The sequence below is a fragment of the Ixodes scapularis genome, unplaced genomic scaffold, assembly GCF_016920785.2.
Source record: "Ixodes scapularis isolate PalLabHiFi unplaced genomic scaffold, ASM1692078v2 PGA_scaffold44__24_contigs__length_19508400, whole genome shotgun sequence".
In the NCBI taxonomy this organism is placed as follows: Eukaryota; Metazoa; Arthropoda; class Arachnida; order Ixodida; family Ixodidae; genus Ixodes; species Ixodes scapularis.
Window position 1 is genome coordinate 16,390,065 of NW_024609873.1, and position 25,252 is coordinate 16,415,316.

The 25,252-nt window shown below is 45.6% G+C and overlaps 1 protein-coding gene across 1 annotated transcript in view; it reads left to right on the plus strand.

Moving 5' to 3' along the window:
- The window catches only part of LOC8030106 (hemicentin-1), a 258,179-nt gene that overhangs the window by 99,991 nt on the left and 132,936 nt on the right, over positions 1–25,252 (plus strand). Inside the window, exon 2 of the mRNA XM_040503412.2 lies at positions 16,005–16,251. Coding sequence (XP_040359346.2) covers positions 16,005–16,251 — 247 coding nt within the window. The remainder of the gene's footprint in view (positions 1–16,004; positions 16,252–25,252) is intronic.

A 25,252-nucleotide genomic window follows, 5' to 3' on the forward strand; every position in this document is an offset into this window, starting at 1 on the left:
ACACGTAAACACATGGACCGGGGGGCACGCCAGGCCTGGCGCGGACGACGGAGAGATGGTGCCAGAGCCACCAAAAGTGTTTCGAGCGATTCCCGCGAGGGCGCGCCACGATCGTGGCCGAACTATGAGAAAGGTCAATTAAGGCTGCAAGTGGGATAAGCCTTTATGTACTCCATCTGTGCCGTCCCAAATCTGTCCCGGAACGACCCCGAAAGGTCGTCCGCGAAGCCGCGGGAACACCCACGCAGCAACCAACGGAAGCGCCCGCAGGACAACCCGCACTAGCACCCGCGGCAGCACCCGTTGGAGCCCCCCCCCCCCCCCCCCCCCACACACACACACACACACACGCTTGGGAACACCCACAGCGGCCCCCCCAAGCACCTCAGATGGGTCCGGCTCAGGTTGTGTTGTCACATGGCCTTCTTTAAACTGAAGCACCAGGTCAAGGAACCTGATGGATTTTTCAACGGGCAGTTCATACGTGAAATCCAATTCGGGGCAACATTCTTGGAAGCACTGTATAACTTTTGCTTTGCACCCATCCTCTTCTTCATTCACTTCAGTGTTGCACAAAATAGTTGTGGCAACACTCCTTTTGATGATTTTCGAATGCCCCGAGTTGTATGGAAGAAACCCTTGGCACGAGCGCGGCTCATATCTTCAGCACACATGGCCTTCTTTAAACTGAAGCACCAGGTCAAGGAACCTGATGGATTTTTCAACGGGTAGTTCATACGTGAAATCCAATTCGGGGCAACATTCTTGGAAGCACTGTATAACTTTTGCTTTGCACCCATCCTCTTCTTCATTCACTTCAGTGTTGCACAAAATTGACAAATTGACAAAATTGACAGTGTTGCACAAAACTGTTGAAAAATCCATCAGGTTCCTTGACCTGGTGCTTCAGTTTAAAGAAGGCCATGTGTGCTGGAGATATGAGCCGCGCTCGTGCCAAGGGTTTCTTCCATACAACTCGGGGCATTCGAAAATCATCAAAAGGAGTGTTGCCACAACTATTTTGTGCAACACTGAAGTGAATGAAGAAGAGGATGGGTGCAAAGCAAAAGTTATACAGTGCTTCCAAGAATGTTGCCCCGAATTGGATTTCACTGGTGTTGTCACCATTGGTTGATCTGTTTCTTTTGTTGTGTCATGATTGTTTGTCCTTTTCCAGTTCCCCTTCTTGCACCTTTTCTTTTTTTTTTTCGCCATTCACCCTCACGGCTCTCTTTTTCTCTTATTATCCTTTTCTGTCGCTGACACTCCATTGAGTCTGCTGTGTGTTCGGAAGAGTTGTTTTCTTCTTCTTTCTCTGGTAGTCTTATTGGAGATGTCAAGTTAGGTCTGGAGTTTGTCATTTCGAAGGTCAAGCGGTTGGTGAATTGACTAATTTTGAAAGGATATCATATGCTCGCGCCTAAACACAATCACTGCAACGTATTTGTATGTCCCGACTAGTCCCGACGATCTTGTGAGTGTCGTTACCTCTTATTTATAGTTTGCGAGTCGAGCAATGCAACTCTGCCGGTGTCTACCCGCACGTGCTTTGAGGCGTCCAAGCTCTCCTAGTAGCTAGAACAACACTCACGCGGGTGTCTGTTAATACTTGGTTAGTCAGCAAAGAATCTAATAAAGGGCAAAGTAACCCGCTATACGCTAGGAGCGAAAGTAGGTTAGATATCTTGTGGTTCTAATATTGCTAACCCATTGGAGTTGGATGTTACATATTTATAAAATGCGCTTGTTTCCTCTCCCCCCCCCCTCGGCTACCTATTCAAGATGGCGGTTCGGAACGCACTCGGTTCTTTCAGTCTTTTAGATTAATTTAGGTATCCCAATAACTTATATATTTAGTATCAAACTGATTGCTATGTCTTTAGGAATCTAATCGTGTGCATGGAATATCTCAACAAAGTCTAAGAGTAGAAAAATAGCTAGAACAATATAGAGCTTACTGTTCGATGATCTAGATGGGATCGTCTTCTTCCTCCGACCCCCAGAGCTGGAGGCAGGGGGGCTATGTTGCGCTTTTTGCACTCCCAGGAGACTAGGGAGAGGGAAGTGACGTCAACAACGCAGCAAATGCAGATTGGATGTTGATTTTGTTTTCTTCTGTCAACATCCAATCTGCATTTGCTGTATCGTTGACGTCACTTCCCTCTTCCAAGTCTCCTGGGAGTGCAAAAAGCGCAACATAGCACCCCAGGACAACTGAAGCTCCACCTTGTCCGTGACCTTGTCGTTCTCATCTTGTCGGTGACTACCCGGGTAGAAACTGAGGGAGAGGAAGAGACGAGAGCGCGCGGGAACGTCAGAACGCTCTCCTTGGAATTATAGTGTTGTAAACGTTACTTCAAAAATTTACCTAAGATGGTTACAGTAAACCGTACGAAAAGGCACCTCTGTACGCACCTAGATACTCGCTTAAAAATGTACCTGCGTACAGGTAGAGTTACTTCGAGATACCTTCTTTATTTATTTTCCCCAAATTTGTCAGAAGATATTGGAAGTAAAGTGTTTTTATACTAAGGATACGCACAAAAACGAGTTCGATAAATGCGCTTTATTGGTGTCGATGCGACGTCCAGATCGGAATTGAGTCCTCACATGTCTTACCCCACGCTCCAATTGGTTCACCGAGGCCACAGCTTTCCCTGTTTGCCATGTCACGCCAAAACCGCCGAAACTCGCTTGTTGACCTTCTTGCCCTCAGAGACGGTGCTGACGTCGACAGGCCCAGAATACGTGAGCCGCATGAAGAAACGAAGGAGCCGCGTGATTGTGCACCTAACCTTCGCGACGACGAGCGAAAGGCTTCAAGCTTCCTCTTTTCAGAGCGCAGCTCTTAGGCGCCCGTTTCCGGCTTGAGCGGCGTCGCCATCGCCGTCGGCGTCGCCGTCGCCGTTGGTGTCGCCGTCGCTGTTGGCGTCGCCGTCGCCTTCGTCGTAACCAAGGTCACCCCATGGTCACGCGACCCCCCAAGGTCACCCCAAGGTCACGTAACCACAGGTCACGTGACCCCTTCCAAGGTCACGTGAACCTTCCCAAGGTCACGTGACGCTCGAGGTCACGCGACCCCTTTTAAGGTCAGCTCAAGGTCACGTGATACCCAATGTGACCCGCACGTGACCCCCCAAGGTCACGTGACCCCCCCCCGAGGTCAAGTGACCCCCTCCCCCCGAGGTCAGGTGACCCCCCGGAGCATATTAAAGAATGAGGGGAGGAGGAGGAGAAGGAGGAGGGGTCTACCCTCCCCTCAGTACCCTTCCCTCCTCCTCCTCAAGAGCTGCGCTCCGATTCGGCGTTACAGGGAGTTGTAAACGGCTTTCACTTTTTTTTTTCGTTCGTTAATCGGAAGAACATCAGCTCTTTTTTTTTCTTTCGGCAATCTTTCATTTTTTGATAACTGCAAAATCTGAGCCCGATTTATTGAGTGGAAACTGTAAGATATACGTGATGTTACATTGTTTACGATTGTAATTATAATCTATCTTCAATTATATTTTGTATCGTATTTGCGGCAGAAGAAAGCCACCACCAAGACAAGATACAGCAAATAGAAACTGCGAACAGTTTTCAAATTATTTCCTCCCTTGTATAGCTGTCAGATGAGCTTCAAACACGCAGTGAAGTCAATTTCGGTTTGAGTTGAAGGAAGTAGGTCGCTATTTTCCCTAAACGAAGTTCCGAATCGATTCGATAAATTTTTGTTGCTAGGACGGCATCGCTAATCAGCCGATCGCTCAAGTGAACACCACCATTCGCTGAAGTCTTGTTTGATGAAACATCATGGGCGGGACTTCGCTCGCAAAAAACGTCCTTCGATCATGTCAGTGCCTCCCAGGTTGCACTTAACTCAACGATAATCACGGCCCATGGTAGTGTGTTAATACTTCAAGATTTATAGTTTCTACCATTTTGACGAAGTGAATAGAGAAGTACCTTTAAAAAGTAGCTTTACTTGCTTACAAGTTACTGGGAAATGTACCTAAGATACAGAAACCGAGAGATGAAAGTACTTAGGTTTGTCTCTCGGGTACAACAAAAGTACCTAGATACCAATTTCCAGTCGCTTGTACCTAGGTAGTTTACAACCGTGATGTGTACGATAGACGCTTGCCAGTACGGCCTTTGGACGCCGAGATCATGCTGCTGAAGTGGGCAAATCGTTTAGTCAAGCATTGCGGAGGCGCACCCACGGCCTCAACAATCCCTGACTATCAGACAATCTACCCACACCAGCAACAATGTGCCGGCGCTCAGAGGCCCTACTTGCAAATGTCTTTAGGTAGACATCCCCGAGTGCTTTCGTTTCCATTTTTTCCTCAGTTCCTGCCAGCATAGGGCGTGTTGCAGGAGGCCGGTGTCCGTTCCCACTTCTTAGTCAACAAGGGGAAGCTGGATCGTTAAAAGCAGGGTTTGTGAGATAGGCAGGTAGGGAAACGAGAACCGAATGGGTTCTCGTTTCCCTACGACTTCTCTACTTTGCCCCTCCGACGATATCGAGTATCCAAACATCATCCGTGAGCGACGGCGCGCGGTGAGAGGGAGATCTGCGTCACTCCACCCATCGATCTAGGAGTGAATTGCGAAGGATGAGTTGATAGTAGAGAGTTTTAGTAGACCGTTTTCATTTTCCGCTCCGCTCTGGGGGCGCCAAACTGCGCATGCGCGCCCCGCTTCGCCGGAATGGAAAGCGGAGGTCAAAAAACACGTTTTAGTAGAGCGTTTTCCTTCAGCGTAAGAGCGTTTTGAGCTGGTTCGAAACATTTTCTTGCGTAGTGGACGTTTATAATACTAATAAGACAAAAAAAACCTAAACGTTACCACCAAGAGAGTGAACGGGAGCGTGTTTGTAGAGGTAGTAAAAACAAAGGCGACAATAATGAACACAAAGAGTAGGCACACACGTGAAAAAATATTAAGCTATAGAATATAAATACAATCGTTCTACCTTGTGTGCGAGTGAAGCCGAAGGTATAAGCATGAGCATGTTGCTCTAAACGGTATTTGCACTGCACGAGCGCGCGTGCTGGTCAAGGACGCTGAAAGGCCGGCACTCGCTCTTGTAGCTTCTGCTCCACTTGAATTAAAAATGAAACAGATTTACTTATTCGAAGTAGAAAAATAAAAGAAAAGGACGAAGTTTGCGCATTGCGAGTACATCCTTTTGCGTAGTACGAGTACAGTGTTGCTCAAGGCTAGCAAGGCATCTGCACGATGAATCCCCGCTGTTCTCAAGGAAGGAGACTTCTACTAACGAGATTAAGCTGGCGAGACATTGAATCTATGATTTGTATCCCTCGTGCCATCAAGCGCCGAAGCTTCTTTTCCGAACGCGGTTTGCTGGATATTTCCAACGTAGAAAAGAAACCCTTTAGGTGGCTATCCTGCTTAAAGAAGGACCTGGCTGCTCTGCATGCGGGCCTCCAAATACCAGCACCCGACAGATCGGCGCAGGGTGTTGCCAATCTGGCGAGACGCTTTGCATGGTTCTTCCTCGACTGGCCTATCCCAACCGTCTTTTCGTACTTCTATGACCGTTTGGACGGAACTTGTCGGTGTTCTCCAGTTTAGTGAACCTCATCATGGGTCACATCAACGAGAGGTTCGGCAACCTGCTCGCTGACATGAACAAACATAGGTGGTTGACCCTGGCGAAACTGGAGCTGTGCTCACAGGGGAGACCCTGCATGGTTTGTGCAAATTTCGCGTTTCCATTGTGTCTAGCACAGCTGCTCTGTCTGGTGAAAAGTTACTTTTTTCTATACGCCAAAGGTGTACATGGGCAGTATCAGGACAAGTCACGACGAGCGCGTTCGTAATCTGTGAGTATTGGAAGGCCACTTTTATGAGCCTTCTTTGCTCTACTTTACGCTCTGCGAGAAGCATCGTCCCCACCGCGCATGCGTGGCCCGCTCTGAGTTGGAGCGTATAGTTAGCGGAGTGAGCGTGCGCTCCGCTTCACAAGTTGTAGAGCGGATTGCCCTCAGCGTCCTTAGCGTGATCGCTTAGATCTCAAGATGGCTGCACTTACTGAATACGCGTCGATGTTTTTGACCGCGACCTCAGCTTGAACGAGGTCGAATCAAGAAGTAAAGCGTACGCCCTGCGCGTGAAAAGTAAACCATTCAATTTGAGTTCTATGTAACACAAAACAGCATAATCAAACGAAGTGAACGAGTATCACTTTGCAACCAGCACGGCGTCAATAAAGTCGTCGCGTTTTTGTGGACGTCCTATGGCTATGCAGTCAGATGTACGGGTGCGCGTGCTTGAACGTCTATTATACCTTTGCACGCGCCCTCCTGTCGAAAATGCCACTAAAAGCTGACCACGAGCATAGCGCTCGCAAGCTGCACCACAGAAACCAATCCCCCTCTCAGCTTTATTTATTGACACTCGCTCGCAACTTTTGAATTGTTTAACTTTCCTCAGGAAATGTTTGCCTTGGATTTCCTTGGTAGATATAGAAAATAATATAGACTTGAATGCAGCCTTTTTAAAAATGCAACCCATGGTGCCGCTACTCTTCGAGACCGTCTTGTTTTGGCCAAGTGTCTAGAGAGCAAGAGAGCTACGTCATTGTTTGTTGCAGATGCGAGTCTAAAAGTATTAGGCACGAATGCTGCGTCAATACTGAATATGAAATCGGTTCTAGTCATAAGTCTCGCACTTAAAGCGATGCCCAAAATATGGCGGTCGAATATGTTACCCGGTGGTATTTTGAAAAGAGTTACCAATAACGGTCGAAAGAATATTCCAATTCAATCTTTTGTCTGGTGAAAACCAGACAGACATAAACAATGCAAAATTTAGCAAACACAACCCTGGGCTTCTAAGCAATAGTGGTAAACTGGAACAGTTTTCAGAAGTTTCGTTTTGGATTCCGGCGTAGCGGCCCTCGCATGCACAGTTTGACGGCCTCAAAGCTTAGCAGGATTTAGGAACAACGATATAGATATAGACATATATATTAATTTACAATACCCAGTTTTTTACAGCCCTACAATGGAAATACGCTTTATCTTAGAGGAGTAACAAGTCCCATGTCACATGTTTTGGTAGTGTTTAAATACTGCCGCGTTGTAAGAGTGTCTTTTTGTCTGTTTTATTAGGCCGTCAAGGACAAGGGAACACCCCTGGACAACTGTTGGGGTTTTGTATACCGCACAGCATTCCCATATGCCGTCCATCAAAAAATCAGAAGAGGACCACAAGAGGGTGCTCGTCGTGAAGCACGACGCAGTGATGTGTGCAGGCGGCATAATTTGACGGCTGGACGAAACCTACAAAGACAATGGGCTTTTTTTTTTTTTTTAATATTAGAATGCATAAAATTATCACAGTAAATCATATTCAAGCTTTTCTACTGAGCGAAATACCCGTCCAACTAGGCTGAAAGGCATCTATACTTCGTCTCACGCTAGCATGGACTAACCGCGAAGGCTGTGCTAGCGCGAGCGGCCAGCCTTGACTGCCTTGACTCGTGCTTGCTGCACGAGCGCTCGTGCAGCCGCCGCGGCTTCATTCAAATCGAGTAGCTCGCGCTTTTAGCACGCGCGGCTAACAATAGTCCCCACTAAGGTGAGACGAAGTATAGAAATATTTTAATAAAAAACGTTTACTAACGACTGCCATTTTACTTCTCAGATGTGCGTGTGAATATTGCATCTAACCAAATTACAATGTTACTGTTGAATTCAGCATTGTAAAAGTAGCCTGTGTTGCGTGGCCTTCTATTGCAAGAAAAGACCGTAGCACAAGTGAGGATGAAACTAGGCAGGAGCTTAAGCTGAAAAATGCACTTTCAAAAACACACAAAAGAAATAAAAAGAAGTGTATAGTCAAGCAAAACGGTTTCATGTCACCCCCCAAGGCAGACACATACACTGCGCTCCACTGTTAATACGAAAAAAAAAATCACTTTTATTTGCAGTTTATTTCTTTGACAGCTATTGAAAGAGCTGAAAATTTGTTGCTCAGATTAGTGCCCCAAACGAGCTATTTACTCCACACCAATAGGCTGATGTCAGCCCTTCGAATTTAAGGTAAAAAATAAAAACAGGATATTGATTGTGCCAACTAACAGTGTCGCGTTGTGTACATAAACACCAAGGTACCCTATCACTAACCGAAGCATACGAAGAAGAGAGGACTCATTATATTGGGGGCGGGGGGGGGGGGGAAGTAGAGATATAAATGGAGCACTTTCGCTAATTTTCACTGTCTTAATGCCTAAGGTAACCAAACAAAATATATGTCCGTTTGCCAACTGCTTTAGTCTTTGGTCTTTAGCCTTTAATTTTTGACTTTGGAGAGCCGCGGCACCGCGGAACGGCAGCAGACCGTACCACCGAGGCCCGCGGTGCCGCGTCTAGGGAACATGGCAATGTGATGAGTATATACGTGCAAGATGACGACGACATGGGTTGTTGGTATTGGGGAGGATGGCAGTCCGATTCGCAGAAGTCCAGACTTCGTGCAGGCGGGTTGGGCGGGTGAGCAGCGAGCCATGAGGATCTTGCACGCCGTTCGATCAGTTTATGAAGGAGCACCAGGAACATGATGGCGCTGTTGCTCACCGGGGTTCACTAGGGTCAAAGCATCGTGCTTCAAGGAGGTAGCCCAGTCAAAGTAGAAGTTGCCGCCTCCGAGGAACCGAGGCCCAGGGCTCAGATTGAGGCACCGCCGTCGCCCGGTGTGTCATCGTCTCAACGTCGTTGTCGTCATCTCGCATAAAAAAATCGACACCTCCCACCGTTCAGGGGCCGTGAAAGGATTCCGGCCAGCGATTTCTCGAAGCAGCCAGAGGTTCTTGACCGCCGTGAAACGTCTTCTGGATGACGCCGTTTCAAACAAAGTCTGCGCAGCCATCTTAGTGCAGCGAGGTTCATAACGGTCAAGCGCGCTCCCAAGCATGATTTCAAATGACGAGCACTCATTTCGAATTCCTTTCCAGAAAAACACCATCTAGTGAACCTGTACTGAGAGTGGAACGTGATTCTCAAAGTGGCGACGAAAGCGGAGGTGACGCTTCACGCTCAAAGCCCAGAGCGGGTCGCGCATGCGCGATGGCGACTCCGCTTTCCGTAGAGCGGAGCGAGAAAGCGAAAACGGTCTACTAAAACTATCTATTCCCGCGTTTCCCACTTGCCGGGTTTTCACTTGATTCAACCCGTATAAGCTTCAACTCCGTTCTCTCTCTTTTAGAAAAGAAAAGAAGAAAATTCAACTGCAGTCCGTTTCAATTAAAGTTCATCCGCAGACGCAGCTGCGATTTGATGGAGCAAATTAATGCTCTCCAAAAGTGTATCGGCACGACGCTCATTGCGTTTGCGCGGTTTCTACCGTCGACTGAATCAATTACGCATAATTGAATGGCCCGAGATTCTCTTTGAATAATCCAAAGTCTGAGTTACGGGAAGTTTTCGTCCTAGAAACACACAGGACGGGACCTGCATGTTAGTTTTGAATTATCTGCGGGTTTGAATTAAGAGGGTTTGAATTAATGAGTTTCCCCGGTACTTTGTTTCAGCTTAAGTCCAGACGCAGGCGACGCTACGAGCTCATGGGACCAAAGAAGCAGCTCCAAAAGCGCTAATCACTGGCCGTGACTAGTTCAGTGACGATAGAAAACGGACAGAAACATGACAAACACCATGATGGCGCACGTTTGACGCTTCTGATTGGTCCCATCATCTGGTAACGTCCGCCGCATTAGGAAGTAAGTTCAAACAAAGTATAGGACCTATCGCCCATAGGAACATATTGATGGTTAAAAGATCAAGAACAACTTATTAATGGCTTGAAACCAGACATGTACATGTTACTCAAAAAAAGTAATTAAGTTAAGTTACTGAGTATTGACCTCAAAAGTAATTTGAGTAGAGTAGAAATTACTCAAATGAAAAGTAATTGAGAAAATTACTAATTACCGTAAAAAAGTAGCGAAATACTTTTAAAGTTACTTTGAAGTTACTTTTATATGTTTTTTTTTGGTAAAAAGAAAGTGCATAGGTTTTCATCCGTTAGCGAAATTGTGGTAGCCAAATATGGATCGGATTGTTTTTTCAAAGAAACGATTTAAGAGCTGGTTCTGTTTCTGTGTGCCTAATTGTTTTGTACTTTCTTGTTTGTTTGGTCAATGATGTACTGCAAATGTGTCATTTCTGGTTTGAGGTTTAGCACTGGTTGAGCTGGATTTTTAGACAGTGTTTTCTTGTCTACAGTGTTGCGTAAAGCACATCTAAAAAGTACTTGAAGCAAAGTACAAAGTAAATTAGAGGTTATGTACTTCAGGTAAAACAGTAAGTACACTGGGTGCAATACACTTCAAGTAACGTACTATAAATACAATACACTTCAAGGTAAAATACCAGTACATTTAACAGTATTTATTATGATGCCCTTTCATTCCCTAGTGTTTTTTGTAACTGGTACGCATTGCTTCAGAGGTAATCGGAGGTGCGTCAGTTTTTTTACGGAAATGGAAGAAAATATTGTATAAAGTCGCCACAGAGTTGTTGTTTTACTATCGCTGACGAGCTATTTGACACAATCAACTTATAAGCCACTTATTTGTGTCGGTCTTATAGCCACCATTACTTCACTCGGAGAAATGACCAGATGACGTCTTGAAAGAGCGCGTTTTCACAAGATGATACGCCATTTTTTTGTTTTCAAATTCGGGGAATGTACGTTGAAGTCAGGAGTTTTACTTTCCTCAAAAAGTACAAGTACATGCCCAGATGTACTTCAAGTAAAGTACAAGTTTTCTAAACAGTAGTACTTTAAGTACCATGTACTTAGAGTACTTCCCAACACTGCTTGTTGGTTATTTTTTTATATACAAACGTTGACGGAATTACTAAGGTTTCTCGAACGATCTTCAAATCTTTGAAGATCTGCATATTCTATGTTTTGGGAGGAAAGGCAACGCAAAAGGGTCCCCTTTGCGTTGACGTTTAGCACGCGATTCTTCGATTACAGCACAAACTACGGGAGCACCAAATGAGCTTCAGAGCAGGTGCTGCATTTTGTTGCCTCCTTTGAATGAGGATGCACTGTGAGCACCTCCTGTAGTAGGATAGAGTTTCAACGTAGGGGAGAAGCGGGAACCAGCCCTTTCTTCGATTGCGTCAAGTCTCCTTGAGATTCGGGACACAAAGAAACGCCAGTCTTCGGCGCTAATCCCGCAGTTACTCGGCCTCTCTTGCGTCGTGCCTGTTGCCTCCCCGCGCTTCGTAGCAGTGTTGTTGCAGGGGGGGGGGGGGGGGGGGGGGGATTTTGGGAGGTTTCAAACTCTCCAACCCATTTTCTCCCCCCGCCCTTTCCTATGCCACATGCTTCTCCCTCTTTGCAAATATCACCTGATCTTCCAACTTCTTATCTCTTTTGAGCAGGAATGTTTGTTGATAGGCAAAACAACCACTAAAATTCTAAAGTAATTTGTAGTTTGAGTAGAAGTTAATCTGAAAAAGTAATTAAAGTAAACTACTAATTACCGAAATAAAATTGTAATTGAAAGTTACTAAACTACTCAGAAAAGTAGTTAAACTACAGTAACTTGAGTAGAGTAGTTGAACTATGTACAAGTCTGCTTGAAACTACTTTGGTGACGCTAATTAAAAAAAAAATCGGTTTCGTGCGTGCCACAGGAAACGATTCTAGTATTTTCAATGTTTCATTCGGGGTGGGTATTACATTGTTTTACATTCCCAAATTGATAAGTTATTTTTCAAATGTATGAATGGTCCTTTTAAATATACGCCTACAACTTTTAGCAAATGTTGCCAACTGACGCATAATTCTGCACCGAAGCCGTCCTGACTGGTTTCCAGTTCTTTTTAACTCCCGGAGTGCACGTTTGCATGTGATTTCAAGGTCGCACATGTGAATTAAATATTTGACGTAAGTGATTTGTCTTCAAGTTTTGAGTGAGTGAACATCATTTTTATTTTATCGGGAATAGACCTTTTCCGAGAAGCGTTCTGCGCATGTGCGAGCGCCCGATGCCAAGCGGCAGAAGTCGGAACGAAAAATCGAGGAAATGCGGAAGGAGGCTGTATATCAGCGAGTAGAACACGTAACTGCAGCATATATATAATTGTGTTACACAAAAAAAGAACGTCGACAGAAAGGAAAACACGACGTTTGAGTGGACGCCACGGGTGCCCCTCGTTCAAGTCGTATTGGGCAGGCGCCGCTGCTCAGAGAGCGAAGAAACTGGTAGCGTAGCTCCCATTATCGATTGGTAGCGCAGGTAGATCACTTCCTCGATTTTTAGTTCGTGCAGCCACCGCCTGGTGCCGTCGGTAAATAGAAAAGGTCCATTACGCTTTATATTTTTCGGCATTCGCAATGTGCATGAAACCTTTTGCATAGGAAAGTTATATATGCGAACCAATAACCAGGTATCACACCGCAATACATCACCTAAAAGACAGTGTGCGCATAAATTCGAATGCAAATCACCCCGAGGCCTTTGCGTCGAATGCCGCATGGCAACAAGCTCAAGGAGAATATTGGCACGCGGCATTCCAATCACGGATATCGCGGTGACTTGTGTTTGCAGACTGTCTTTTGTATGGAGTATGAGCAGTGTGACCCGGGCTTTACTGAGGTGGCCGTGTTAGGGCATGACTGAAGGAGAGTTTGCCTGTTGATTACAGAGTTTGAATAGGAGCTAATTTAAGTCATTCGTAGCACAACCGATATACAAAATAGACAAATACCTACGATATTTAAAGAATTCAGTGCAGATATGGTGGGCAGCGATATCAAATTTAAATAAAATACAAACAACACTCTATTTTGTTATGTATGCACGATGGGACTTCGAGTGCGAAGCGATGGGGAGCGTGAAAGTGAACGTTGGGTATCACTAGAGCAAGACATAGGTTTTTCTTAAAAAATATTGAATTGGACGGTAACAGGGCCACCTTGATTAGTTTGCTTTGAACGCTGGATAATATTTATATATCCAGTGCTTTTACAGTTTGCTTGCGCGCGCCGCCTGGCCGTGGACGGTGCAACTGTGCTCGTATTTTCTTTCGCCTGAGGCACCTGAGGTTCGCATCAGCCGGTAGCACACTTTTGGCGAGTTGTAGGGAATCCTTTGGCGCACCGTATCGGTTGCGTGGGGTTACGTATTGGTCTTAGAGCTCCCATCCGTCATGTGGGATTTGCGACGGAGTAATTGTGATATAAGAACGAGTAAGGGTAAGTGACGCGAAATTGATTGATCATTGGGGCTCGATACCTTTCGGCAAATTCGTGTGTGCCTTTTTATTTATGACGCAAAATATGATTCAGGGCGCGGATTTCCTCACCTGCATGGGCAACCGGATTTGCCAATAAATATACGACGTGCAAAGCTCGTGTTCTGTGGTCATTGGGTGCTTATCATGCCCTGGAACTGTCGGCTCGATTTGGGTGGGGTCGGTCGTTGCTAGGCGGTCAACGCGGTGCTTTTCTGTCGAGCGTTGCCGACCAAGCAGTGGCAGACCGCCAGTGAGCGGGCTGCATTCGCCTGCCCGATGACTATCAGAACATTTTACGTTGCGGTGGAACTGCTGGAACGTCGATGGCATGCCGGAAGTACCTACAATAGACTTTAGGTATACATAGATGTGTATGTCTCTGTTTCTCCCTGTCTGTGTTTGTCCCTCTCGTTCTAGCTGACCATTTACCTAAATTATGTACCAACTAGCTCAACTTCAGCCTACAATAGACGCGCGATTTGGAGCCGCCATATTGAAATGCGCCTCCGATTTGACCGAGGAGGAACTTTCCTCCCTTGCTGAAGGAGGCGAAGTTGCTCCATTTCTAAAGGAACATATGTGTGAGACTCTTTCCTCCATTCAAGGAGGACTGTGCTGACACTTTTTTTTTAAAAAAGTGCACCAGTACCAGAGGACGAAGACAAAGTCGCTTAGAAACCAAAATCGTGCTTTAAGTTTTCTACCTGGTCAGACAAAAGCCTCACGCAAGGCATCGCAAAGGCAGGTGGTTTTCCATTCAAATATTCTTATTCAAACGTAACGATCCAGACGCAATGGGCTCAGAACTTGAACATCGCGCAAGCACCGCTGACGAGCACTACGGCACAAAGCTGTGCATGACTACCCAGATAGAGCTTTGTGAGGCCTTGTGCGGACTTGTTCCTGACCGGAAACCGCACCCAGGCATCGTACTAGGAGTGGTTCACGGAAAAGGGAGTATTCACTGGCGCTTATAGTTGTGTGGGCGACTGCTGAGCGCATGCTGATGGCGAGCTTCCGCAGTGCTTTTGCGACATGCATTCCACACATTCAAATCCGCCGGTTTTAGCAGCCTATTATGTGAATTCGTTCTGAACATGCGCGCTAAGCAGCGCCCTCAAATATGAAGTTCAGTGAATACCCCCTATTGAAAGCGAGATGTTTTAATGGTGCCCTCCAATGTTGCCTCTCCTGACGTCATCATCATCCGAACAGCTAGTTCGATGGTGCTTGCGATTTGCATGGTGGGAGCTTGGGAGCTTGAAATGATTGCGCTCTCAAATCAACCCTGCAAAAACCGTCGAAATTGGAGGTCTTACATCTGTTTCATTTCCATCAATGAGAGATATTCTGCTGACGTCATAGTCAATATTCGGCCATTCGTGGCAGACAGACCACAGCGACGCTGTCGATCGCTCACGTCGCCAATAGAGGCTGGAACTACAGAGGAAGAGCTCGTAGAACTCATTTCAATCGGCGGCCACAGCATTTTACGCGTAAGAATGCTCGAAAATCCAGCGCGGCGCTACTACCGTTCTTGGGGCCCCATGTGTTTTTTACGTGTAAGTGGGTAGCGCGTTCACACCGTGTCTGCCCCGCGGCAGATCGGTGCAGCACTACAGGGACTGCAAGGAGGTCGGCCACAGCGAAGACGTCTGCCCCAACCCGGTCACGAACGAGTGTAAGTGATGCGGATCGAAGAACTATCCAATAAAATCATGACTGCAGACAGAAGTGCAAGCTCTGCGACCAACCCCACTAAAGGGCAAGCAAGATATGCTAAAAAAGACTCAGGGCAAGTCCCGCACCGTTACACGTCAGGGAAAAAAACAGATCGCGAAGCAAGCAAGCCATCTGGATGAGAGCTGCAAGCGGAAACCCGTCCGAGCAGCAGCAGCAGACGCGGTTGCCGCAGGACAAACAGCCTCAGCCATATGCGTTTTTCCTCGTTCCCGCTGCTTTCGATTACACCGCAGGACTCACAAAACGCACACTATGAGCCGACGACAGACGCATTAAGGAAACAAAACTCGGGGCTAATCAGCTGCTTAGAAAACAGTGAAAAGAAAGTGTAGGCTAGAGAACCGGCACTAGATCACAAACTATAGCAGCTCATGAAGCAGATGCAGAAAGAGCAGCAACAGGTACCGAAGACGCAGCCGCGGGCGCCGGCTGCGTCTGCTAGGCAGACCACAGAATCAACCAGAAAATTGGTCAGAAAATGAGCCAGATAATGGAAACACTTGAACAAAAAATGAACACTATGATGAACACCGTGAACAAGGCGCTTGAAAACATCAATCAAACCATCATTCAAATGGGTGAGACAACGCCAAGATTGAGCAATTGGGCGAGATGATCAACACCCAGAGGGACAAGATGGGCAACGCGCTAGGCCAGAGTATTTACGTCTTAGAGAAACATAGAAACAAACCCGAAAGAAGACGAAAACGTACCCAAAAAGAGACACGCAGAAGCACAGCCTCAGCACCCCCAATAAAGAGTAAGAAACCAGGAAATAAAGACGCAGATCAAATTTTCCATATCTGGACGGCAGATTGATCAACCGGAAACCACAAAATATGCTCGAATTTTGTATCCCTCATCAAGCGGATATCATCGCCCTGCAAGCGACAGAAACAGACGAGATCAAGCTGCGGGCCTACGAGACACACATAGCCTAAGGAAGAAACGGGACGGCCACCCACGAAGAATTAACAAATGACACAACACCAGATCAATTACAGAATAGAAAACACTTTGATGGAGATAACGTCGCAGAAAATGCCCTACAGTCTCTTCGTCCTGAACACCCTAAACGATCTGGACAACTTTCTAAGGGAGGTCAAGAAAGTTGCCAAAGTGATGAAGTTACAAGTAGTCGGGGACTTCAACGTACCGCACGTAGTATGGGTATACCACACGAGCAACAAGAAGGAAACAAACGTGCACAACGCGGCGCAGAAACATCAGCTGACGCTGTGTAATGACCGCCATTTTCCCACCAGAATTTGTCACAGCGTCTCTAAGGACACCAGCCCCGATTTCACCCTTTTGACGGGCTTAACGGAAGTCGAATGGACGAGGCAGTAAGAAACCCTGGGAAGTCAACACTGCATAATTCAAACCTGAAGAAGACCCCTGAGAACGGGATATGCGAAAATCACGGACTGGACCGCTTTCCGATAGGAGGAACATTTAGCGAACCTGGACGATATTGAAGAATGGACCAAGCAGTTGATGAGAGTGGTTACGAAGCACACAAGGACGGTACAATTCACCTCGGATAAACCCAAGGTGAGCCTGTCGGAACACGACTGAACAACACGCTATAAAACAGCACGGCGACAAAATCACACATCGAGAAAAGAGCACGAGCTAAAAAACAAAGCAGCACAACAACAAAACAGCGCGTGCATAAATGCAAACTGTTTTTCTCGCTGCACTACATATTATTACACGCAGTAGCATATATTGAATGCTTGTAGTTATCGTCTACAGCAGGACATGTGTATTGCCGCTGTATTTTATTATCTACTGTTATCTGACTATATTTTTACCTACGCCGTTGTGTATTACAGTGATGTCTCGTTAACATGAACACCTCCGTTCCCGTAAAAAATTGTCCATAATGTGAGTTGTCTATAATAACGAGACAAGAATGCATGCATCTTTCTAGTTGGTTCCCGAAACTGGTGTCCATATAGCGTGGTATCTATATTACCGGGGTCCATATTAACGAGACATGACTGTACTATCTATTTATGAATTCTCGTGCATGTTCAATAATATAAAACCTTCCCACCGCAAGCCAATGACGCTAAATTTCTTGCCGCCATTTTAATCACTGATTGATTGTTTATTCGTTAACGTATTATATCAATGAAAATTCGGTACCCTATTTATTCAAAGAAAAAGAAAGATACAATCTGACGGATTTCAATGGAACTGCTGAAGAAATAGTTTATTTGACATACACTTTTGCCTTGCATGTAGCTTACATGCAGTAAGAAAAGCGACATCCCAAAAGTGTGTCAATGAGGGGCTGCGTGGCATGTTATCGTGTTCACGTGTTCAAGCATCAGACTGTTTGCCGCTTGGGGTCAGTCGGGAATCTACGAACGATGACGTCATGCGCAGGCCTTGTGTTCCAGGTGGCTTCGATAGCATCCATGTGTTCTGTGCGCACTGTTTGTTTCGTTACACCTTAGGAAAGCGAAGTGAGTAAAGTCACTTTTTTTATTTCGGGGGCAATTTGATTCTCGTGTTTTACCTCATCCATCGCCGCAGCATGTCAGTTAACCGTCAAAACTAAACTCGAAAAAAAAAAACTTACAAAACATAAAATACGGAGTTATTTTTATTTTTAGAGTCCTATAAAACAGGAAATATATTATAGGGAATTTGTGAGGGGATGGGTGTGTAACGTGACGTATATTTATCCGCTAAATATATCGGGGAAACTCTATCGGTGCCTGGGCCACAAGACGCGGATTCTCCCGCTAAATTTAGCGGGTAACCCAATTGGCGTCTGGGTTCTAAGAAGTGCATTTTTCCGCTACATGTAGCGGGTAACTCTTTTGGTGCATAGGTCACGAGACGTCAATTTCGTGCTAAATTTAGTGGGAAAACTGATGTTTTTCTCACAAAACGTCAATCTTCCTAAGGAGTAGAGCTTAGGTGACGTCACGTGACGCTACTTTCCTCGCTAAGTTTAGCAGAAAATGCACGGACGGACGGACGAGCAAAATTTTGTTTTGGGGGGAGGTGGGGGGGGGGGGGGGGGGGGGAGATAGCATTGAAAAGCATTTCATGCTTTAACACAAATAAAATTTAAGCTTTTATGCGGGATTGTGCAGAGAAAAACACACGGCCTGTGCAAGTCTGGAATTCAATATATATTCATGATGGATTACCTTACCACTCCGTAGCATTCTAATGAATTTGAAGATCCAATAAAAAAGAACCACTGCACGTAGGGTGGGGGGGGGGGGGGGGGTGGAGCCTCAGGTCCGTGATGTATGTTGTAAACACTGCATCCACAGTACTATATGGAGTGTTCAAATTGATTGAGATTTTCCACTCTATTTATGTCGCCTCTTATTTCAGCTTATGTCACACGTATGTTTTGATTTTTGTTTTATGCAGAGCATTTACCACATAGGGCTGCGAGTTTGGCGGTGGTCGCTTACGCTGTCCTACAGCACCAATGGTCGCCTTCCAAATTTTCCTTTCCCTAAATCACTCTAGGGCTTAATAGCCATCACGGCGTTAATATAAGAGTAAGTAGGGCAGTAAAATTCTAAAACTTACCACCGTACTGTAGTGCTACGGTGCTTGATGTATGTTTTGTTTGCGTCGGGATGTACTACCAGAAAGGCATGTTGCTGTATGTAGGCAGCAGAAATAGTTAAACAAACAAGCAAGACACTGTAAACACTAACAAAATGGTAGGTTAGCGGTTCTATAATTCCGCATGAATTCAATGAAGCCACAGTACTTTGGTAGACGCACATGTTTACGAATGCGCTCACAAGCTATACAAAAATCACACGAGCTTGGTCAGGCCATTTGTTTGTTTACATCAGTTTTTTGTCGACTTACACTCAGTCAACCATTCGTTTGCATACGGATAATTGTGTAGATTAGTACTTCAAAAGTCTAGAGTATTCATGTTTGCACTCAACTTCAATATAACCTGTTTGGTATACAAAATTAGTTTAATAAGTGGCTCATGCAGATAAAGACTTCAAAACCTAAATTCCTAAATATTAACAAAGACACAAATACAGTCGCATTTAACTACCCTTTCTTTGATGCGCCCACAGAACAGGTAAAAAGTTACAGACATCTGATGATGAGAATATACAGAGTGTTTAATTTTAATTCCAACAAGTTGTTTTTAAGGAATTTATAGACATTAGAGGAAATAACAGTCACGGTGAGTTGGCTAAATAATTGAAACTTGTTAATTAACTTCTCAATAATTGGTTTAAGAGGCGTGTTGCAATGTCAGTATATAAGGCAGTTACTATTAGATGCTAGAGTCTAGACCAATCCAAATACTATACGTAAAAGTGACAATCACAGAGATGTTCATCGATCATTTTTCGCGTTCTTGTACCCGATTTCAAAATTGCGCGCAAACTTAGAAGATTTAGGACACTCCAAAAATAATATATGAGAGGACTGTACTGCTACAACCCATAGAACGTTCCTATAACCCTGCTAAATTTCTTTTCAACCTGGCGCGATAGTTTCGTGGATAAATCGATATTTATGCCGGACCCTCGTATCCACCCTATTCGAAAATACTGCCGTGTTTGCTGGGTCGGTGAAGTCATCCCCCTTGCACGCACTCGAAGACTCGGGTCTCTCGGCGCCTCGCTCTTCAGCTTTTACGTTTACCTTCTGCGTTTCGAGTACGCGCTTTCCAGACGGCGAAGTCTACGGCATCACTCGCTTTGCGGATTTTTTGACACTGATCACAGCTGCGATGAGAATGAGGTCATCAAAAAAATGTTCGAAGCTTTTCATTTTGACTCCGACCGGCTCGCGACCAGATGCAGCGACGACGACGAGATCGTCGCGGACGAGCTCGCCTTTGCCCGCGACGATCGAGCACGTGCATGCAAGGTGGAAGGTCAGGGGGCAAGGTAAAGAGAGCAAGAGTAGCCGAATAGCGTGAGGGTGTGCGATCGTACCGTGGCGAGGCGAGCTTGTGCGAGCATGGGGGCGCCTAAAATGAGAGAGCATTCAACTAAATATGATGACCAGTACATGATTTACGGGCGCCATGGCATGACTAACTTGAACAGTGTTGCCTGGTCGCCAAACGAAAATGATCGACGTTCGTAAATGAAATATTGCAATTAAGAAATCTCTAAGAATCGCCAACTTTTGTGAATATACAAAATAACCTCTGATCATTCCATTTCAAGAATAATATCATCTTTAACGTCGAAAGTTTTGCCCACAGCGATGCTAAGAAGAGTGACGTATTCATTTCAACCACGCCGTTACCCTCTTGGCAGCGGGTATTTGGTGGAGATACCGACGACGCACTGCCGAGGTAGTGACGACGTGACTGAAACGACTGCGTCACTCTTGTGACTTGTGAACTTTATGGTGGGCAGAGCCTCAAGCGCTCCGTTTGCGCGTACTTTGGGGACTTAAATTAAATAACGCTAAAACAGATAAATAGATATCTCAAAACAATTACTTGTCGGCAATTTTTTTTAATTTGTCTGACCTGCATTAATAAGTGTCATTATCATTATATTTGAAACATGGCCAAATAAACCAATTATCAAAAAAAGGTTATGATCAAATTTTAGTTAATTCGCGTACAGATCATGACGGCAGCCTTCCCTCCTGGACCCTGGTGTCAGCCAAGGCCGAGTAAAACATGGTAATGGCGCCACCCAAGGAACTCTCAACATCTTGTTTTTGCTTTTATGCGAATCAATTATTTGGCTTAGCATTTTTTAAGTTATAAGATTACTGTTGTTTACTTAGAATTTTTCTTTTATTGAGAGATCTGGAAGTTTGCTTTTAGTATTCAAGTGCTTCACCCATTTCGTTGAATATATTTTGCGAAATGTTGGATTTGTTGGTCTCGCGTGACGCCGGTATTGAATGCCCGCGTGGATATTTTCTTATTGCATTTTGATTATCTACATTTATCTAAAACAAACATTGACACTACATTTTCCAAGCCTAAATTATTTGAACTTGTCTTAAAAAAATTGCAGTACAACGCATTCGTTTAGATGGTTTTTCGCATTACATAACACAACAAAAACTCAATATTTTTTTTATATCTGCGACGATGTCTTGATTGAGTGTTATTATCCTGCTAATACAATTGGCTATAAATAATTGCAGAGAAACACGAGCGTGCGCACTTGTTCCCGTCGGTAGTAATAATCGAATATTGCTGTCGTCAATGAGTTTACATTTTCTAGTGGTTTCATTTCGTATGTGTACGAATAACTGTCTCCTTGTTAATAATAACAGACAAACAAAAACAATGCGTATGCAAAGAAGAAAACAAATGACAGGTTTCTTTCTCATTTTATGTGTTCCAAACTTCTGCACAGACCCATTAAATAAGCTTTCAGTCAATCAATCTACTAAAAGGGAGGTATCCCACAACAATGTGTTATAGAATATCTTTTTTCATAAGTAGCGACCTGACACATTTTTCGGGTGCCGTGGCGGTTTCTCAGCTGTTTCTATCGACCCTTTTCTTAACCTATGAATGCATTCTGTATTTCCTAATTTTAGTGAACGGTAACCACACAAACTAACACTCGGCAAGGTTGCTTGCAAAGCTACAAATAGCATCCGCGCAGATACCGTAGTGGGAGTAAATGTTGGAAACCTTATTTCAGCCATGTTCTCCTTGCACGCAGAATAATGTTTCAGAAAATGCAAGTTAGAATACAAAAAACCAGAAAAGACGTTGAAAAGCTTTTCTATATTCAATGCTTTTGATATGATTCAACGTTAACAACAAAACTGCAGCAAGCAAAATCGCTGACACCCTGATACAGCAAGTTAACAAATTAACGAACTGAAAACTGGTCCAAGTGCAAAGACTAGATTGCCGACTGCTCAAAATTGACAGCCATGTTCATTTCATCTATCACCGAAGTCTGAAGAACACGGGTGTGCGTAAACGGAACAGAACTTAGCCAGCTTATGGAAAAACCGACAAACAAAAAGCAGAAACTAACGCCTCTTTTTTATTTCGAGCGTTCCCAGGGAAACACCGACCTCTCTTTACGATACTTATAATCAACTTTTTTTCCCGGACCGGTATTTTTTTTTTTTTGCCAGTTATTCCAGGGTGGCTCTTGGCGCACCGCTCTCAGCTTATTCCTTTTTATATTGAATCTGTCGACGGCTTGAGTGGGGAGGAGGGACAGCCAGAAAGCGAGCCGGACCATTTCTACGAAGTCATCGCTCGAAACTCGTCCGAAACGGTCGATCGTCAGCGTGCGGATCCACTCGTATATAAACTACGGGGAGGTGAGAAATGGGACTGGCTCGTCTGTGGCCGGCAAAACCATCTCACGGTAGCGTTCTTCCGTCGCAGTAACAAACATTGCGCCATCGAGAGTGGCAATTCGAGGCCGTCGAACATACATCATCTGGAGGCTGAGGCAGTTCGGAACTTCTATTCCCAGCCGACGCTAGGAGCTGATGGAACCAATCAGACGGAGAGAGGCCTGGCGCTACCTTTCCAGGATCCAGTTACTTTGTGCGTGCCCACAGCGCTGAACTTGCCTAAGAGATAGGCGTAGACGAAGAAGAAGCAGAGAACGAGAGACAGCCCTTAGCCGGCCATCAGCCATGAAACAGCCGTAGCTTTAGTATTTTCTTTTCGTTTAATTCATTCAACACTTATTTTTTATTATTCAACAAAGTATCACGTTGGAGACTAAGCTTAGCATGTTGTCAACACGTCCTATGCTTTGTATGGTGGAGCGAGAAATGGTGAATCATCACCGTGTGACGGAAAAAAATAGGCTTGAGCTTCCCATCATGTCTGCCAACCAACTGGCCCGAATGTGAGACATATTATCTGCCGTTTATCACTTTGTCCTACTTTTTGTATTGGTGAAATACATACCTTTTTATCTCAGTTGTTTCTCCATCAACGGATAGAGGGCGCTGGAGCACAAACCTTCATTGGGTGGCTTTAGTGTGGTTGGTTTCGGTTTCATCGCGCTCATGGCTGTGTCGGTATTTTATGTCATTTTCGCTCCTGTCGTATAGAAATCCTGAGTTTTCGTAAGTAATTGCGCCTGGATTAACGCTGACAACTCCGCAACTTTTCTCCTCACGCCTATCTGGTACGCAGACTGGAAAATAGTTAAAACGTGTTAAACATATAAACTGCAGAACTTGTGAACACAGTGATGGCATACAGTTGTATAGTAAATATAATCGTAAAACAGTACTTAACGAAATAAACAGGAACCCTGGTGAAACGCGCCAAAGCGCGGAGGGCAGACCTGAGCGCGTCAACTGATTCCAAGATGCCAGCGCCCGTGCGAGGGAGGCTGAAAAGGTCTATACATATTTCAACGCCAATGAGGCTACCGGAATTCCACCAGATGCTCGATGTACTTAAATCCTGCTTGAACAGCCAAAGTTCCGACCAGTGGCGTTTGTGCCGCCATAGGTTTGCACACAAAGAGCACGACACGCCTCAAGATCAAATATCAACTTCTGCGCTCATAGAAAAAACAAAAAGTGAAAGCCGTTTACAACTCCCTGTAACACCGAATTAGAGCGCAGCTCTTGAGGAGGAGGAGGGAAGGGTACTGGGGGGGGTGAAGTGACCTTGGGGTGTCACGTGACCTTGGGGGTCACGTGACGATGCCGATGATGTCATCAGTGACGTCACTGATGACGCCGTCAGTGACAATGACGATGCGCACTCCGATGACGTCATCAGCGATGATGACGATGACGATGCGGATGTCGGTGACGTCATCAGTGACGTCACTGATGACGTCATTTGTGATGATGACGATGACGATGCGAATGCCGGTGACGTCATCAGTGACGATGACGTCATCGGGGAGGTCACGTGACCTCGGCGGGGGGGTCACGTGACCTTGGGATGACCTTGGGGGGTCGCGTGACCTTGGGGTGACCTTGGTTACGCCGACGCCGATGGCGACGCCGACGCCGCTCAAGCCGGGAACGGGTACCTAAGAGATGCGCTCTAAAATGAAGAAAGAGGAGGAGATGAGAAGGTGCGAGAAAGTCAGAGTGGCCAGCTGGCCACTCTGATTCGCGCAAGGTCTGGGCCCGTTTGCCGTTAGCCGCAGTACCTAGGAGAGGGATTTTGAGATGACGTGACTTGCTCGGTAGGGATGCGGGGAAACATGGCGGTGCCCCAGTGAGTGAGCGCCGGTCGCTTTGGAACTAATATGTCGTTGTAGCTGCAATATCGGGCGCGTTAGTCAGCAACGAATAATGCAGGAGGCTTTCGCTTTGCCTTACCTCACTTAAACCGCAAATCATGCGCAATGACATCGCCGCATTTTTAGGTACTGTTTCGATTCTGGCCATTCCTAAGCCTAAATGAACGCGATAATTATCGGCGTGGCAACGTCTTTGGAAAGCGGATTGTTGATAGCACACAAAAGCAGACAGCGTCCCGACAGACTTTTTTCTAAATTATCCAAGCATCGCGTGGAAAACGCTGGAAGTGCAATTCTACGGTTCACGCGCGCTGGCCTTCCTCTTATAAAAGTTTGAAGTAAAAAATCATAATAAGGCGTTAACGAACGCGCGTGCGAGGCAAATTTTGTTTTATACTTTTTGCTTTTGAACGGTTACTACTGCAGACGCCAGCACGTGCGACGCGTGCAACTACAGTCGTAGCATGCACCTCGGTGCTTGGATAATTTAGAGAAAAGGTCTGTTGGGACGCCGTCTGCTTTTGTGTGCTATGAACAATCCGCTTTCCAAAGACGTTGCTATGCCGACAATTATCGCGTTCATTTAGGCTTAGGAGTGCCCAGAATCGAAAAACTATCTAAAAAATGCGGCGATGTCATTGCCCATGCTTTGCGGTTTAAGTGAGGTAAGGCAAAGCGAAAGCCCCCTGCACCATTCGTTGCTGACTAACGCGCCCGATATTGCAACCACAACGACAGATTAGTTCCAAAGCGAGCGGCGCTCACTCACTGGGCCACCGCCATGTTTCCCCGCATTCCTACCGAGCCAGTCACGTGATCTCAAAATCCCTCTCCTAGGTACTGCGGCTAACTTTAGCCGCGGTTAGTGCTTCGAGCAAACGGGCCCTGGTGTTCGAAATTCAAACTCCAAACGCTATTGTAGCTCCGATCGGAAGGAAACATTTGGGTAGAGACAAATGCAGCTAGCCTTTGCGTCTACATGCTAATCACTGCAATCAAAGTTCGGGGCACTGACGTAGCCACGCGCTCATATTTCAT